Source organism: Enoplosus armatus, chromosome 9 (assembly GCF_043641665.1).
Source record: "Enoplosus armatus isolate fEnoArm2 chromosome 9, fEnoArm2.hap1, whole genome shotgun sequence".
NCBI lineage: Eukaryota > Metazoa > Chordata > Actinopteri > Centrarchiformes > Enoplosidae > Enoplosus > Enoplosus armatus.
In genome coordinates this window covers 24379096-24397077 of record NC_092188.1, presented here as the reverse complement: position 1 = coordinate 24397077, position 17982 = coordinate 24379096, and the positions used below count along the sequence as shown (strand labels likewise).

General features: G+C 43.0%; 1 protein-coding gene across 1 annotated transcript; it reads right to left on the bottom strand.

The window, feature by feature from the left end:
* Nucleotides 1–13615: 13615 nt before the first annotated feature.
* Nucleotides 13616–14354, bottom strand: LOC139290229 (uncharacterized). The gene has a single exon (XM_070911940.1). The coding sequence runs from the start codon at nucleotides 14352–14354 to the stop codon at nucleotides 13806–13808; it is 549 nt and encodes a 182-aa protein (XP_070768041.1). The 3' UTR covers nucleotides 13616–13805.
* Between the last annotated feature and the right edge of the window lie 3628 nt (nucleotides 14355–17982).

Sequence of the window (17982 nt, the reverse complement as noted above, 5' to 3'; positions counted from 1 at the left end):
CATATTTCCTCCACTTGGTGGCAGTATTGAGCTGTGTCTCAGCCTCAGTCTCTCCTCCCTGTGTCTGTGCACCTGGAAGGGCAGTCCGTCACCAGATATCAGTAGTAATCTAATAAACTCTGCCCTGCTGGCTTTTTCTCTTGTCTTTCAGAGGTCAGGACGGATCCATATAAACTCTGTTTCCACCTGCCTCCCTATATGGGCTCCGTCCCTCATAACCTTGCACACACTCCCCCAACACTCAACACGGCTGTGTCAAGAATACGGAGGGAAAGGGGCTGTTCTGTTTCTGCTGATCCGTCCTGCATGCAGCCTCATTCCAGTTTATGTGCCTTAAACCTCTGAGTCCAGACATTTTGACATGCCTCCTTTTCAGGGTCCTCCTGATATTGTACAAACCTGCTCACTGTTACACTATCATGGCTTATGGTCACATCACACTTCCATCTTATGGATATTTGTTTTTACCATTTTCCATTCACTTCGATTGAAGCTCGCAGGACGGACAAATCCAAGCGTCACGTTTTCCCGTTCCGATGTAATCTCTCGCCGGATCCTGCAGACCTGCAGGCCATTCAGCTCTGACCAAGCAGAGTAGTTGCTTGAGCCAATAGAAACGCCGTGTTTTGGAAATGGAGAAGCTATTAATGTGGCTAATGTTGTATCACTATATTTAGAACATTATCATAAAGTCAGAAAATAGGACGGATGGCTGCTGTTTAATCTACCCAACAGTGTGCAGCAGTCGAACACAGTAGCACCTGGACCACCAAATGCTGCTGACAAGGTAAAGCAGCATTTGATATTTTTTCAAGGGAGATTTAAACCGAAAGTACTCTAGGTAATTTAGCATTGCACTTCCATAAAGCTGGTGGACTCACATGAGACATGTTTTTAAAGAAATGGTCAAAATTGAAGCGGCAGAGGCTAATACATCCTGACTTTTAGATACCCTGGCATGGGTAAAACTCTCAAACCACTGGAGTCTACATTTCTAATCATTTAACCAACACTGAAGCATCTTTTCTTACGCCACCCCATGTCCCAAGGCATGTCTTTCAAACTCTCCGTGATTATCTTTCTTTAATAACTTAACAAAATTTCTCCAGAGCCACGGAAGACATAATGATAATAATACGATTTAATAGACTGGGAAGGACTCCCCGTGACGAACAGTTGGGTTCATTTACCTTGATGGAGTATTCTTATGATTGGGTCTTACCTGCATTAAAAAAAAAACAATAAAAAAAAACTCCCTTGTAGTTATAACATCCAATAACAGCCCTAAAAGTGAGCTGAGCTGAGATCTTGTGTCTTACACCCTTTTTTTTTTTAGGGATGACAATGGCAGCCGGTCAGCTGGGCTGATCGGTCCAGACCGGAATATCAACAACAACAACTCTCGGATGGCTTGCCACGAAATCCTGCAAAACGAACGACATTCCCATCAGCCTCAGCTTCTTTGTGCTGAGGCGGCAAATGTTAGCATGCCACCGTGCTGCACTGAGGCGGTAAACACAATGAACTTCGCGCCTGCTCGACGCGCTGACGTTAGCATTTAGTTCAAAGCATCAAATAAAAAAAAAAAAAACTTCATATAATACAACAGGAAACACGTGAACAAATTACCAAAGCAATAGCCGAATTAATTAAAGATGCCGGGGCGACACTTTTAAGGAAAGCGCTCACAGACTCTCTGACCTGAACTTTTACATTTCAATAGAGCCGGGGGAAGGTATGCATATATGCAAATGTGCACTGTATGGTCGTGATAAAATACTCCTGACCTTTCGCTTCCTGGAAGCAGTCAGACATAAATATCCCCCTCGCTTGTTGTGTGTCACTCTGCCGTTTTTTTAAACACGAACGAGCGAAGAAAGGAGGGGAGGAATAACAGCCAAGAGAGTAAGAGAAGTCGCGTAAACTGGCTGACGGATTGAGGCGGGAACGCTGGTCGGCAGGCCCCTCTTTTTTTTGTTTCACTCACGTGCATCTCTGATGTAAATGCACCACTTCCCTGCCCCTAACGAAGGCTTTGTCCTCTCCTGTCACGCTGACATTGGGATCACCGTCTCCGCGGTGAAAACTGGACTGCTACTACCGCCCCCCCCCCTCCGTCTGATTCATATTCATGTGAAGATGCTTCTTTTAGAAAAGTGGCTCATGAGAACGCACTTCCATCACAGGTAATTGGAGCGACCGTCAGTGAGATGTATAAGTGCATCTTCTGGCGGCGTTTTGGATTTCGGGTGTTAAAATCCGCAGTGGGTGCTGCACGTTTGACCAGCCTTTGCAATTTGGCAGATGACGCGCTTTACCCAAGATACCCTCATGTGACGCTGGATTAATATGATGGCTTTTGCTTTTGTTGGATTCCCAGGAGAGGAGGCAGAGGATCTCTTCGCACAGGTTACCCCTTCAACTTTGAACTTCTGGGAGAGAGCAGGGGGAAGATGTGGCTCGGCCCACCCCCCGTCCCTACATCCTAAAGTTCTGAATAAACGCGATGTCTTGAACTGCAAGTGACGCAATCTGTGCGTGGAACGCGGTGTGAAGCTGACACAACCAATAAAGTCAGTAGTTTGAAGCTGAGATAGCACAGCGGGAGTTGAAAACCACCAAAAAGCAGGAACGGGAACGTGGGGAAGTGCCGCTCGAGACGTGTGTCCCCCCCCGAAAGAAAATAACAGGGCAGTCTCCAATCAAGGCAATGTTGCTTTATATACTCCGGCTGAACACCAAACTCGAATCCAAACGTGGGTCTATAAGCTGTGGTGGATTTTCACAATGGACATTCTAGGTAGTCATTTCCCGATTCACCTTCATTTTCTTTTTCCAAACAAATGCTAGCTAAGCTGGGGGGTTTTTATTCATACCCTGCCTCCTGACCGCTTCCGTTTATTCCTATTCACAAACGTCTGCAATTACTTTAGTGAGCGCAATGTTATCATAACGGATTGGAACAAAAGATGAAAACCCAAGTTGTAATAAACTGCCTTATGTGCCAAACACATGTCTTGTCGTCGCCATTAAAGCTACAGTAGGCAGTGTTATTGAATCACAATTTTGGTTGAAATCGAAGGGCTCCTTTAAGTCTCTGTGAGCGCCTTTAAAGGAGCCCTTCAATTAAATATTGTTAAGGCATGCAACGGTACAATTCCCCCCCACCCCCCGCCCCCGGGGATCAATAAAGTATTTCTGATTCTGATTCTGATTCTGAAAATGAGTCATTTCAACTGAAATTGTAATTCAATAATATTGCCTACTGTAGCTTTAAGGGAAACATGGACCATGCCAGACAAATAATACTGTAGCAGCAAAAGCCCCGCCGAGTGCTTTATTGCTTAGGAGTTCGGCTTCTCGTATGTAAGAGGAGGAATGTGTCATTTCTTGGTCACGTTGTCTTGTTTTAAAGCGGAGCAGGCGCTCAGATTAACTTTTAAAGCGACGAGCGGCTCTCAACTGTGCCAAACAATGCACGGCTTACATTGCAGGTGATGCAAATAATGAGCGAATGACGCTCAGATCATCCTGATATCAGAGAGTGACAAACAAGCCAACAGATATATATATATATATATGTATATATATATATATATCTCAAGAGGGAAATGTAGACAAACGACACAATGGAGAGATGAATGACAAAAAAAAAAAGAAAAAGTTTCACACCGGCGAACTAACAATCCGTCTAAACCTTCTATGAAGTCGAAGCTCTTCCCGGTGGCTGATTAGTTCTGCACTATTGCGCTATTCGCTTCGACGGGACAGACTCAAGCCTCTCCATCACTTTCTTCTCGGGCAAAACCACATAATGTCTGCTGAGAGCCCCCCCACCCAAAAAAAAAAAAAAAGAAAGATGATTGTAGGGAGGCTCAACACAGAGACAGATCTCTCTCTCTCTCTCTCCCGCGCTGCCTGTTCCTCCTCTGGGCTGGATGTTTGATATGACAGCTTAGCCGGGTTTGCCACTGGCGAGGACGACAGACTCCTTTCAGATATCCATCCCGTGCCATCTCAGCTCTTGCTGTCCTGTTGCGGAAATCTCCCTGATGGTGTCACTCATAATTTTGCCGCCCGCGCCCCACACACACACACACACACACACACAGATAAAGCCCACGCCAAAATAGGTCAAATGTTTATTCAATTTAATCCTCACCCGTCTGTGCTGTATGTCAACAACTCTTGTCTCGTTTGTGTCTGTCATCCAAGACATTACAATTTGGAATGCCATCAAAAGCGGATACAATTTTTGTAATTCATATTATCGCCTGCCAATACCATATGGGGAGGGGATTAGCTCTCTCTTCCTTGGGGAGAGAGCGGGGCGATAGAAGATGGTGCAAGTGGTGGCGCAGCTCTCCTCGTTTCCAGAAAACGAATTCAAAATGAGTTTTTTTTTTTTTTTTAAAGGAGTTTTTCCTCTTAGATCTTTAATATGTGAACAACAATGAAACAAACAAGTCAAGCTCCAGAGAGCTTTATAGCTGGGGAGAAAAAATTGAAATTGGGTTGATGGGAGCAAAGTTGTGGGCTGGGGGAGTGACACCTTTCACATTGTACACAGTGATTTGGAGTCTTGGATAACGCATTACAAAGGGAAAGCTACTTTAAACATTGAATCAAAAACGAAACCCTTCCATCTTTCCCTTAACCGAGCTTTAAAAGCCTAATCCTGCACCAGCAATAATGCCCCCCCCCCCCCCCCCCCCCCCACCCTTGTGGAAGCAGACAAGGGTAACAAGACACAAGAAAAGCCGGTGCTCTATGGCTGGAATGTCCTTAGAGCGCATTTTGACACGTCACAGTGGGAAAAGCACTGGCGTAAATAATACATTCAATGAAGGCTGGATTCCATTTAGCTGTGCTTCAGTTCAAGGGTCCTAGCGTTGCTCATGCTCTTGCTCACTGTCACACCGTCACGGCTCGCCGGGACACTTGAAGAGAGCAGACCCTTTATTAGTGTTATTTGTAACACCTGAGCCTTCCCCACTCAGGCCCCATTTTGCACCTCAGGTAGATATCTCAACAAAAACAAAAAAAAGCTCAGCGTGAACGCACCCCGAGGAGATTCAAAATCAAGCCACGTGGTTTGAGACACATGTTAAAAAAAGGTGTAAATGCGTCTTTGTCTCTGAGACATGCACAACTGACCTTTTAACTGTAACTACATCAGTAAGCGGTGGACACGATCCGCTGTTTTTCCTCTCTGTCCAATTAAAGGGACGGGGGAAATACAGGCTCCGGTGATTTCAACACGTGCGACGACACGGAGAAGGTTCTATGTGCCGTTGTGGCATTTCACCCGATCCCCGGTCAGCTCAACTACCGATATGAGATGTGTGGGGGAGGGAGCGGTGCGAGTGACGGGCTTTCTGTTGCTCATACTTCAAGCCAGCGCGGTGTTAGATCTGCGTACTGTAATGCATTTCCCCCTTAAAGTCCAGATGAATGAAAACCACATCCCCGGCCAACAATATAAACAATAAAAACATTTACAAAAAAATCTTTTCTTTGTGTTCTTATATCAAGATCCAATCACGTTTTCTTCCTGGAAAAGAAAACATGACGTGTGCTTACAGAAGCTTGAACCAACCAATTTCAAGATTCATTACTTTGCTAGCTAGCAACAGCAGGCGTACGTCGGTTAGGACACGCCCACTTTTCAACAGGATTTTTGGATTATTGCACACAATAAGCTCTGTGGCAAAACAAAAGTTTATGACACTTATACGTTTTGTTCAGCGAGATCATCTCCACTAATGAACACCACTTTTATGAGTTTTGAAGCGTAAATGGAATCGCCAGAAGTAAAAAAGCTAACGTTAGGCTATAAAGGAACTACACCACGGTCGCGTTACTTCAACGTCACCACCACTAAGCTTCACTTTTAAAGAGAATATAGAGAGATTTAGATATATAGACAGATTATAAGACAGCGAGGCTGTAAAGGCAGGACTAGTGAGTAGACGACTTGAAGACGTTTAATGTCCCCGACAACCTCTGTAGTCTCATTTAGCCGCTTGTTAGCAAACCGCCTTTTTTAAGACACGTAAAACCTTTAAAATTCACGAGTGGGGGGGGGGGTATCTACTGACGCATTTTATGCCGTAGAACAAAACGAATTGAAATCCCGAAAGCTTGTGTGTAACCACAGACCTTATTTCAGGCATCTAAACAAAAAAACCCATTCAAAAAAAACCCATCGACTTCCAGACGAGGGAACCGGAAGTGCAAAAATGCGAACTAATTTCTGGGTTTTAGGACTCATTCCTGCAGCATTCCGTTCCTCCCAATGTTACGTCCCACCCGCCCATCCTGTTTCGCTTGGAAATACATCACGGCGTGTTCTCAAACTGCCGTTCTCATCGCGACTTTAAAATCCAAGTGTTGGAATTTGTCCAAGCTTAGAGTTGAACCTTTAGCCGGCACCAATCTGAGACACCTGTTGGCATTGTTTCATTTTAAACAACAATCTGATCTGAGTTGCGCAGCATCCCGAAAAAACCAGGAAGAGCTGCATTAAATGTAACATCCTGGAAGTGTCTTGCTTGGAGACGTCACCGCCTTAAAGATTCTTCAAGTGGCTGCTCTGACCCCACTCTCCTCTATATAAGCCCATTTCATCCCAGAGGAGAAAACACTCCCTTGACGAGCCCAGTGCTGCAGACAGGGTGGATAGTCTGTCTGTGTGTGTGTGTGTGTGTGTGTGTGTGTGTGTGTGTGTGTGTTCTAGCTCTGAGGATCTACATATGTAAGCTGTCTCTGTCGTATTTACTCCCCCAGTCATATGGAAGATGTCTGGATTGGTGTTTGAGAATACTATACCCCACTTAGCTCTGTATTTATATTAAATATTAAATCCAATTTAAATACAAAATTACCGTATGAAATATTAACCGAGAGTGTAAATATTTAATGTGAGCCCTTTACCATAGGCCTGGTATTCATTACCAAGCAGTGCTGGGTTTTAATGGGCAATTTCCCCCCCGAGAGTGTGTGGGTTTCCTCTTTCCCTCGGCGCTGCAGCAGGGGGCGCTGTTGCTCTGCGTTTCTTTGGTGAGCCAAAAAAAAAAACCCCCAAAACAAAACAAAACCAAAAAAATTAACACATTACAAAGAAGGGAGGAGACAAATTGAGAGACATGTTTGGGGAAAATAAAAGATGCAGTCCTTGCACAGCAAACGTGTGTTTTTGTTCTCTCTCAGTCGTAGGTCAAAAAAGAAAACAAAAAAAATGTCTAAGAGTTGAGGTAATTCTTTTAGCTGCGATGCTTAGAGAGTCACACATGAGAGGAATTGTACAATGGAGCTTATGTGTCACGTGAGTGGGAACTGATGGATGCGTCTTCACGTCGTCCACTTAATGCATGCCGGGATCCATTTATTTTATGCACATTAAAGCAAAAACATTAAAATAAATAAATAAATTCCAACTTTAGCCAGTAGGGGTCAGGCTTACGCTACGTGACAGGTTTTCCAGGTGTTCTTTTAAATTACTGGAGAGAGAGAGAGAGAGAGAGAGAGAAGTGCCTGACTGTTTCAATTTGTTTCTCTCTATGATTGATCCCTTCAACACACAGCCTTGGCGTCTGTAGTCCTGCCACATTACAGTACAAGGGGATTTCCATTTAAATCCTTACACCACCACTGGTACAAATTAGCCCGCGTGTGTAATGTCCTTCAGGTCCAATGCATTGACTTGGACCCAACATTTCCCCATGAAATTTCTCCCAAAATGTGCAAGAAACTTCAGTTGATGTTTCCAGGGGGAGGAATATAAAAGATGAAGAGGCGAGATTGAACTTGGGAGGAGAAAAAAAAAAACAAAAGAAAACAGAGAAAGCTAAAGAAATTAGCTTTATAGAGTGCCGGGGGAAGGGGGTGGGGGGGGGTGTAGGGTTAGAGATGCATGGGTACGCAGCTCCTCTGAGGCAATGCAGGGAGGAACATTAATCATTGGGAGACATCTGCTCATTCTGTCGCTTTACAATTCTGTCAGAGAGCTCGCCCCCCCCCCCCCAAAAAAAACCCCCCAACCAGCCACTCAGAGAAAACCTGTCCTCCGTTAAGCACGGACAGGCAGGAGTGAAACATCAGAGTCAGCCTCCCGCTAAGAGCTGCTTTCAATTTGCTTTCCATTCAAGCCAATTTGAAGATGAACAAAACAAGGGGACAGGGAAAAAGGGCGCAGTGTGTAAATCAGCGCCATTATCTGCATACGGCTGTTTTATGGAGCCAGAGACTTGCTTGTCCACATGTCATGAACTGACACACTACACACACAAACACACACACACACACAAAACATATCTTCCTTATATCTTCGTTGCTCTTCCTGAAGTTTCTTCCGCTTTTTCTCTGTTAGGTGACTTTCTCCTCACCTGAAGCGAAGGTCTAAGGACAGAGGGTGTCGTATGCTGTACGGACTGTGAAGCCCCCCCCACCCCCCCCCTCCCCCGAGGCTACATAAATAAAATGGACTTGAGCTGACTGTAATGGGGCTGCTTAAATGGAATTGATGCATCTGACTGTCTAATTGCAAACCTTACCATGGCCTTAAACTAATGAACTAACAAATGGAATCACAAACCAGTAAACCTCTGATGAATTCAGTTACAGCTAAAATAAACTGGGAACAATTAGAGGTGCTGCACCAAATGCAAAACGTGTCCCAAACTAATGATTTCGATCAAAATATTTTGGCGAAACGACCCTAAAATTGAAAAGCTTCTACAGTGTTATGTGCTGTAGAAATGAGTAATGTGAATTAATATTATATGTTATATATTATATACAGTGGTGAGCCGTCAGGGCCAGCAAGGCCTTCTCTGCTGGCCTAAACATCATCAGAACATACATTTTCATTTTAATATTTAATATTTATATATTTTCATAAATATGTATTAAATTATTCCTCATAGTCTTTTCTCTTCATTTCATAGCTTTCCTCTTGGTTGCGCTGCTTCCAGCATTGTATATTTATGTTAGAGCTTTCATCCAATCATATTTCGGCTGTCATGTGTTGCCAGGCTCCAAGAAATCTTTGTGGGTGCGACAATGTGCTGTTTAGTGAAACTTAAAACTTTGTAGACTGATTGCCTTTTATTTTTAAGTTGTGACAGTATCCAAGCGAACATATAACTTTTACTTTACTACTCTTAATTGTTAATGCGGGTGTATTGATTTTAAATGCTCCGGAAATAGAGTAGTTGTACTCGACTATGTTTGTTTCTGTATAAATGTATGGTTTCGAGAGCCATGGCGTCATAATGATGGTATTAAGAGGTGGATTCATTCAGTGTAGGACATCACTGAAGGCCTAGGTGTGAAATGCACGGCTCGCCACTGATTATATATATATAATATTATTATTAATAAAAGGTTATCGAAGGATTAATGCAGGGGAAATCAAATAACGTGTCAAGTGTGTTCCAATTACTTAAAACTGCATGTTCAGAAATGAATGGTGACTTGAATGTGAATAGTTACCTGATTATCACAACAGTTGTGCATATGCCTATTTATCACCAGCATTTGTATGGCAGCAGCCATTAAACATAATTGCTCGGTGAAATTACCTCCATATGCCTTTTCCATCGTCACTGGGGAAATCCGCCTTACTTGCTTAGGGTGTGGACATTCGCAGGAAAGACCCGTCGCTGTCGGCAGAAGAGCCGTGGAATGACTGCATGGGAATTAATCATGATACAACATATTTGATGAGGCTATGTTTCTCGCTTTTCGAAATGAAGTTGGTAAGAGGGTCTGAAAAGTCACTAAATCTAGCAAGAAAGTCGCCAAACGGCTTATGACACAAGGCTGACGTTGCTGCTTCATGCAAGATTTGATGTGGCTGTATCGAAAGAGGACACCCACCTACACAGACGGATACCGGCACAGCGTTCAAATGAGTCGAATGGAGCCATCATGACACCAAAAATTATGAAATATTATATTTCTCCCTCTTGGTTTCTCATTGTTTCTCAAAGGGGAACACAGGGCAAACGATGTTCCAAGCACATATGTGCTGTAGCTCTTTAACCAGGACTGAAATCTAAGTTCAGTTTTCAAGTTTTTTATTTAGAGTTTGTATGACTGTGCTGTGTTCTTACCAAATCTATAAAAACTGGCATTTCACGGGTTGAAAATGGCTCAGCCCTGAACCTTGCAGTGCCAGTGCTGACAAAGTGTCGACCCTCTGGGACCATGGACTGTATATAAAAGACGGTTTCTGTCATTTTAGAATCAGAATCAGAAATGCTTTATTGATCCCCGGGGGGGGGGGGGGGTACAGTACCGGTGCTCCCATTCAGGAGTAGAAAGTAGCATAAATTTAGAGCTAAAGTATGTACAAAATATAAAAATAAGAAGTCGAAAATAAAAAATAAAGATAAAAGTATACACATTTACAATATCTAAGTGAAGATAAAAGTAAAAAATATATACAATAACAATGTATCTGCATGTGTATATATATATATATATATATATATATATACAGTTTATTATTTATATATATAACACAGTTTGTTCAAGTGTTCATTTTTCTTACAAGTTTAGTTTTAATCAGTCGGCCATCTTTATATACAGTCTATGATTGGGACTTAGCTCTATGTCATGAAATTCGAATCAATCTCCACCTGACACGCCTCCTACAGTCATGCCGGGAGAGAGGGTTCTAGCAGGATTTGAAGGTGTAGTTACCCTTTAACATATCAACAGTAAGCTGAGGGGACATCTTGGGTTTTTTTTTTTCTTTTTTTGCGGCTCCTGTGGGTGTTATAACTAAATCAGGCACAGTATCTTTAATGTTCAACACATTCCTGCACAAAAGCGAGGACCCCATAAATCTCTCTTATCTGCTCGGATCGCTCCCCCCCCTGTTCGCCGGCCCTTCCAGGAGCCCGGCTCCATTGTCAGCGCGGGCATCAAATCAAATCGGAATTCAACCTGCGAGCGCGCAGCGCTCCAAATGGTGTCCTCCCATTGGCAACAGAGGAGAACAGAAGATGAATGAGGCCTTTCTGTGGGTTTTGAGGTCTGCAGGCACGAGGGGTGCTTTGTCATCATAATATTGAAAGTGAGCTTTGCAAGAGTTTGTGCCTTTTGGCCATGAAGGTGTAGGCTACCTTGTTTCACAACTCATTAAAGTCAACATTTTGATCGACTGCCTGCTCTTCAAGCTGATATTGGAGTTCATACAGATTTCCAAAGCTCGGTGGAACCTTCGTATCGAGAGTTTTTGTGTTTTTTGGGCGGTACTTTTTGACCTTGGCAGTAAGGTAATGACATCTGTAATCCTCAGAAAGAAATTAGCAGCGAACAACACACTCACCCATTTCTCTTCCGTAACCTCATTCATTACGTTTATTCCCTGCACTTTTCTCATTTATTTCAATACAGCTGCTTGCTGTTTCCTCCCTCTGTGATCTGCACAGAGAAAGCAGAGTCATCTTATCCACAATTTGTCTCATCTCGGTGATTTTCTATACTTCTGAAGGTAAAAATCAAGCTCACTCCGAATCGGGGCAACACTGCCACTATAAAGACATAAAGCAGACATCAACTCTCTACCGCGTGGATAGCTCCAGTTCATTGTTCCTGACTGCCCGAGGTGGTGAAAGTTCAGGTATTTTCGTACACCATCTCTGGCAGTTAGCCACAATTTGTAAAACTGTAGCTGCATGGCCTGTGGCTGCTTCTCTAGTGGTTAAGATGCATACCACATAACTGCATTGTCCCTGGTTGGCAATGCCCCGCCCCCCTCTCTCCCTGCATTTCCTCTCTATCTCTACCATCAAATAAAAAAAAAAAAAATGCCAAAAAAAATGAGACGACAGTGGTTGGGTCACGGCTGCGCGAATAGAGTGCTGCAGGAATGAATCCGAAAAACCTGAAAATATTTTTTTACACTTCCTGTTCCCTCGTCTGGAAGTCAATGGGTTTTTTGGTTAGATTCCTGAAATAAAGTCTGTGGTTACGCACAAGCTGAAGAGATTTTCATGTTTAGTTCTGCAACATAAAATGCGTCAGTAGATACCCACCCCCCCACTCGTGAATTTTGAAGCTTTTAAAAGGCGGTTGCTAACGAGTAAGTCATCTACTCACTAGTGCCGCCTTCACATCCTCGTTGTGTTTATATCTATCTGTCTGTATATCTATATCTATCTATAGTCTCTTGAAAGTGAAGTTCAGCGGTGGTGACGTTGTAGCGATGCGACCGTGGCGGAGTTCCTTTATAGCCTAACGTTAGCTTTTTTACTTCTGCCGATTCCGTTTACGCTTCAAAAGTCATAAAAGTGGTGTTCATTAGTGAAGATTATCTCGCTGAACAAAACGTGTGAGTGTCATGAACTTTTGTTTTGTCACAGAGCTTATTTTGGGAATGGGTTAGGGTTAAAATATGTGTTCGCAATTTTCAAGTCGGTCATAAAAGAATATTCAGGCGTGTACACGAAACAGGTTTTTCTTGCTGTAATCGTTCCTCCTGTTCATACTGTCCATTTACACGTCCCATAAAGATCTGAACAGGTCGGTTGTTTTAAACAGACAACTAGGTTAAGCCAGAGCGATTTGAAAAAGAATGAATGTGCAATAAGGGGTTATTTCCAATATTTTGGGTGAGTTGGGACATCAGACTCGGTGACCGTGTTACCTTAACTAAAAGATGTCCGAATCGGGGAAAATAAGACCCAAGCTGGAATAAACTGGAATTTGTCTTTAACCTCCTAAGACCCAAGTTCTATCTTAATTTCTCTTTGCTATCTTGGCTTATTGGGACCTGATAAGTATAAAAACTAAGCATCATCTGTTGACATGATGTAGTTCCACATACGGGGACAATTTTGAATTTCCATATAAGCAGAATTAAGTATTATGGTATAACCCAAAATGTGATGTCCACGCATGTGGATGCCAGGTCTTAGGAGGTTAAAGACATAATCGTCCTACAAACAGCACACTAAACCAACCTAGACCTGAAAATAAAAGAGTTCGAATATACTTACGAAGAAACTCCCGCAGAAGAAAAGAGATATGTCTGACACAGCAAATGAAAATACACAATTTGCTACACGAATACACAAATTGCTAGTTTTACGCAAACTTCCTGCAGGTATTAAGTATCGCTATTTATTTGTTCTTTGTTGTTATTGTTTTTTTATGCAATGAATACTTGAAAGATATGTGTCAATGGATATACCACGGTAAAATAATAGGGGTCCCTTAACCTCCTAAGACCTGGCACATCACATTTTGGGTTATACCATAATACTTAATTCTGCTTATATGGAAATTCAAAATTGTCCCCGTATGTGGAACCACATCATGTCAACAGATGATGCTTAGTTTTTATACTTATCAGGTCCCAATAAGCCAAGATAGCAAAGAGAAATTAAGATAGAACTTGGGTCTTCGGAGGTTAAGAAAAATGTTGGCAGCCACTGATTTATGTACATCAGACAGCAAACCAGATCACAATGATGTAAACGACATCCTTCATAATATAGACCTGCCCTCATAAACAGAGAACCGAGGACGGGAAACCTCTGCCTCGCTTAGCATGAACGAAAATATCAGTAAGGATTAATTATTTTATTGGGTCAAAGAAACTTCCTCCAAAGCATTCTATACTGTTTATCCTACAAGCAAGCAGGGTGTGCAGGGTTACATAAACCTTCATGACTCACGCTCGAGCCTCATGCATAAGCTCTTCAAAAGCTAGTCTAGCACTTTTATTTCCATTCTGACTACAAAAAAAAAAGGAGAAAAAAAAGGAAGCTAGCAGCCAAATATGTTCATCAAGACTGTTTAAAACATTCCCATGCTAATGACGGTGATGATGATGCTATTCGACGTCGCAGAGAGGCAAGAAGATTGGGGCCGATTTTGTACGTCTCCTTGGCCTCATAGTGTGCGGAGGCGTAGATCTCTTCAATGTGTTTATTGTTGTTGTTGTATCTCACCAAAACTCTGTCCTTGTTACTTTCGGGGTCGCTGCGGTTGTAGTACTTCCTGACTTCATCCGGCAGGTCCTTGGCATGAGGGGCGTTGAGGTTTCCGATGGTGTAGTACTTGTATTGCCTTTTGTCCTTGATCACCGGAAGCAGACGCCTGGGCCCTAGGTTCTTAAACTCATGAAACCCGTACTCTTTTCGGATGGGATCACACAGCGCCACCATGTTGTTGTCCAGGCACCTCCGGACGTACCACTTCAGCAACTTGAGGCCGTGGCGAGGCGGCGGTCGACCGAACCCGCTGTCCTGCAGCTCTTGGTCCGAGTCTAGGGTCTGCAGAGCGGAGGTCAGGACGACTGACAACACCAAAGCGAAACGAAACAAGAACTGCATCTCTTGTGTGCCGCGTGCCGGGTCGAGGTTATCTATGATAAAAAAAAAAACATCTTGATGAAAACACTTTACATGTGTGTAACTGCAGTGAATACGTAGCGGCTGTAGCCTTTCACACCTTACCTCTTAAGTTGGCAAATTTGTCCGTCACAGCCGTCTCCAAATGTGCAACGCCAGTCTCACCTATCCGCTGCGCGTGGTTGACTTCTGTCTTTGTGTGCTGGATGATCGCTGTTTTTCACCAGAGATAACCACTCTCTGTTTTGCGATGAAAGAGGAAGTGCAAGACATTTAAATTTAGACACGTTAAAGCCTCAGCTAGTCACAGGGAATTCTCTGTGTATGTTTTCTGTGCTAGCATTGTGACAGCAGCGTACAGAAACCACGATTTAGGCTCACAGGACTTTGTGGTCATGAGCTCGGATGGTTAATTTTTTAACTTCTGCTTTCGCCCCCATGTGAATAACACCTGCTGTTGAGTGAAGCGCAGCAGAACAGCACGATTCTATGCACTATACTTAAATGCTACATCTGCTGTGGTCAGAAGTTCAGACTAATGCCGGAGTTATACATTTACAAAATACATGTAAAAAAAAATACATGGATCTGCGCAGAGGAGGGTGCAATGGGTAACTGTTAACAGTCGCCCATGTCCACACCCTGCAGGAGGATTCATCTGGAGACGTGTTTCCGGCTAGACTTAGACTTAGACTTAGACTTTTATTAATCCCACAGCGGGGGAAATTTACAAGTCACAGCAGCAAAGACAGAAAGGTGCAGAAACACACAGCAGACAAGCACTGTGTCGATAAGAATTAGAAGTATTTAAAAAAAAAAAAAAAAGAAAAACAATATACAAATAATAAATACAGATGTAAAAAATACGGGGGACAAAAATAAATATATATGTACAAATTGTGCAGTTAAACTACCTGATAACACTGCGGCTTCCAAGTGATGACATATTAACCAAATTAAGCTACAATATATCCTGGAAATGTGCCTTTCTGATTGCCGCAATATAATGGTCACATTGTCGTGAGGTACATACACCACAGGTGTATATCACCCACAATGCATTGCAGTCATGCATTTGGTGCAAGAACAAATGGAACAACCATGGTTAGGCTGGCGGTACATAAAACTCTGTGGTTATTTTGATTAATGAATTTGTTCACCAGGGCCAAAGCACATTACTTTTCAGTTCACACATCAATTTAAATGCTAAATTTCATCCGTATGAAACTTACGGACGACACGTCTTTTCAGTTTCAATTTTTATAATATATCTTATAGGTTCACTCGCCTCGTTAGCAGATAGTCTCTTAAGAAAATCTCATCGACAGCTTGATATTATGCTGAAAAATGTCACACAACTACTTGCAGTTGATGTTTACTTAGATTGCTGTGCTGTCCAGCTTGTGTGATGTCTTTATTTCCAACATCTTCTGCAAATGCATGAGAAAAATTGCTGCTTTGCGAGGTGTCATAAACCCGTAACAATAACAGTTATGGTAATCATGGCGCAGATTACAAACAGAAATTTCTCAATCAGAAATGACTGATGAGCGCTGGTGTGTTGCAATTATTGCCTTTACTTCGCTGGAGACTGCAGGCATTTCTGGTGATCTGTAAAAAGCAGCACAGCGCTGCGCCTATAACTGGCGGTCGATCCATGATGCCAGAGCTAACACCGAGTACAGAGGGCATCTGGTGGAGAACGGCTATGAGTGGGTCTGAGGATGTGGGAATGTGGCTGTAGGAAGGGGCAGAGAGGCAGAACGTGACACCGGTGCACATTCACTAGAGTGCAAAGAGACATTTACCAAGTCAGCGCAGCAATCCCTTTCCTCCAAACGAGATCTCTTAAATGGGATTTGTATTTGATAGTGTATGTGTTTGAGTCAGGCAGAGCTGATCAGGGTGAGGGTTTGTGTTACTCTGAGAGAGACCTAAGCTGTGTCCCATTTCGGGGGGCTGTCTCCTTTGAGAGACGCGGCCCGCGACGGTGCAACCTTCAGTGGACTGAAGTCTAATAGGCTGAACCTTCCCCCAAATGAGATGTCATCGCCAAAGTGCAAAGTTAGCCACTAAAGGAAAATGAAAGAGGCACAAAGCTGGTGAACCGCGTGTGAATTTTGACATGCACAATATGAAATGCAATGGTGAAACAAATTGGTCAGCTTTTGTAAGAAGAATCTGAACAGCTTTTTGCAGTGTGGCTGCAAAACACACAGCTGCAAGGATAACAAAAAAAAACCCATAGAGCGAAATCCTGTGTATTCAGAAGCACTACGCTTGGTTGACGACGGTGGGTTACTGTCTTGACTGAGTTTGCATTATGCAAAAACGTCTGAATGCATGGTTCTTGCATAATGTTTGCAAGCTGTCAATATGTGCAAATCCAAAACACGCCGTGTGTCGTTAGTAACGCGGCGGCCCTCTAGGGCCCACTGGTGAGGCTTTAAACTCGTGAAATGTGTTGTAATGACTTCAGCCAGACTCTGATAGCTTAGGAAATCTGGAATCGCCCCAATTCATACTTCAATTATGGCTAAAAAGCTATTTCGAGGTCACCAATAATGAATTGTCTGACCGGCTGTAGCGCTCTATCGCCGGCGCTGAGGCATCGAAACACATTGCGAGACGTACGTGAAGACAGCTTTTCACTGATTATTATTAATTTGTCATGTCTGTTGGTGTAAATCTCACATTAAATAGTTAGGCATCCTGTCATATAACTGCACCGCACCTCCTGGTCTGATAGCGGCTCGTGAGATTTCATGCGAATGCTGATAATCCTCCGATACTAGTAACGATTCGACGAGTCGACAATTATAGCCCCTAATGATTAAGACAGGAGGACTTCTGATTACTCAAAATATTTACAGCCACAGTAAGAAGCTGAAACTAAGCAAATAACAAAACAGGCAGAATTATATGTGATTGTACCTTTTTTCCTTGAACAATTTGTTTCTGCATATGGGGCAGCGATCCGCTTACACCCCTGCGGTGTATTGGAGAGTGTATCTATGTTCTCGGGGTCCTGTGCTCCCCAACTCAATACCCTCTTAATATGAAACATTAAGGAAGCCTTTCGAGGGGGTTTCGTGTTCTCAGCAATGTTTTTTTCCCCCCTCGGCCAAATGTTCACTGTATGTTTCCATGGATCAATATGTTGAAATCACCTCCACCTCATAGTTTACTGTTATACTCCCGGAAACCTACGCCCTCAGATTTGCGGACAAGACAGTTTTCTTGACTTCAGACATTGATGCGTCCACAGCGGCTGAGCGGATTGTTACCATTCAAACTGAACTGAAATGTCGATCTCCCTTCGTTCTTTTGCAATTTGCAACTCAAACTTTGTTCATGAGCCTTCGCTTGGATTTTCTGCATGTTTTTTTTTGACTGGGGTGGCCCAAGTGGGGCACTGACTTTTGCAGGGGTGGCATGAAGTACATTCACACATACACATTCATAAAAATGCAATATAAAGCTTCCATATTTCATTATTTTCATTCAAGTCGTCAAAAGGAAATTGTACCTACAGAAGTAGGCTACATACAAAAGAAGACAATGCCTGTTCTTGTGTTGGCTTTTTTTTCATCAAACAGTTCAATCTAAG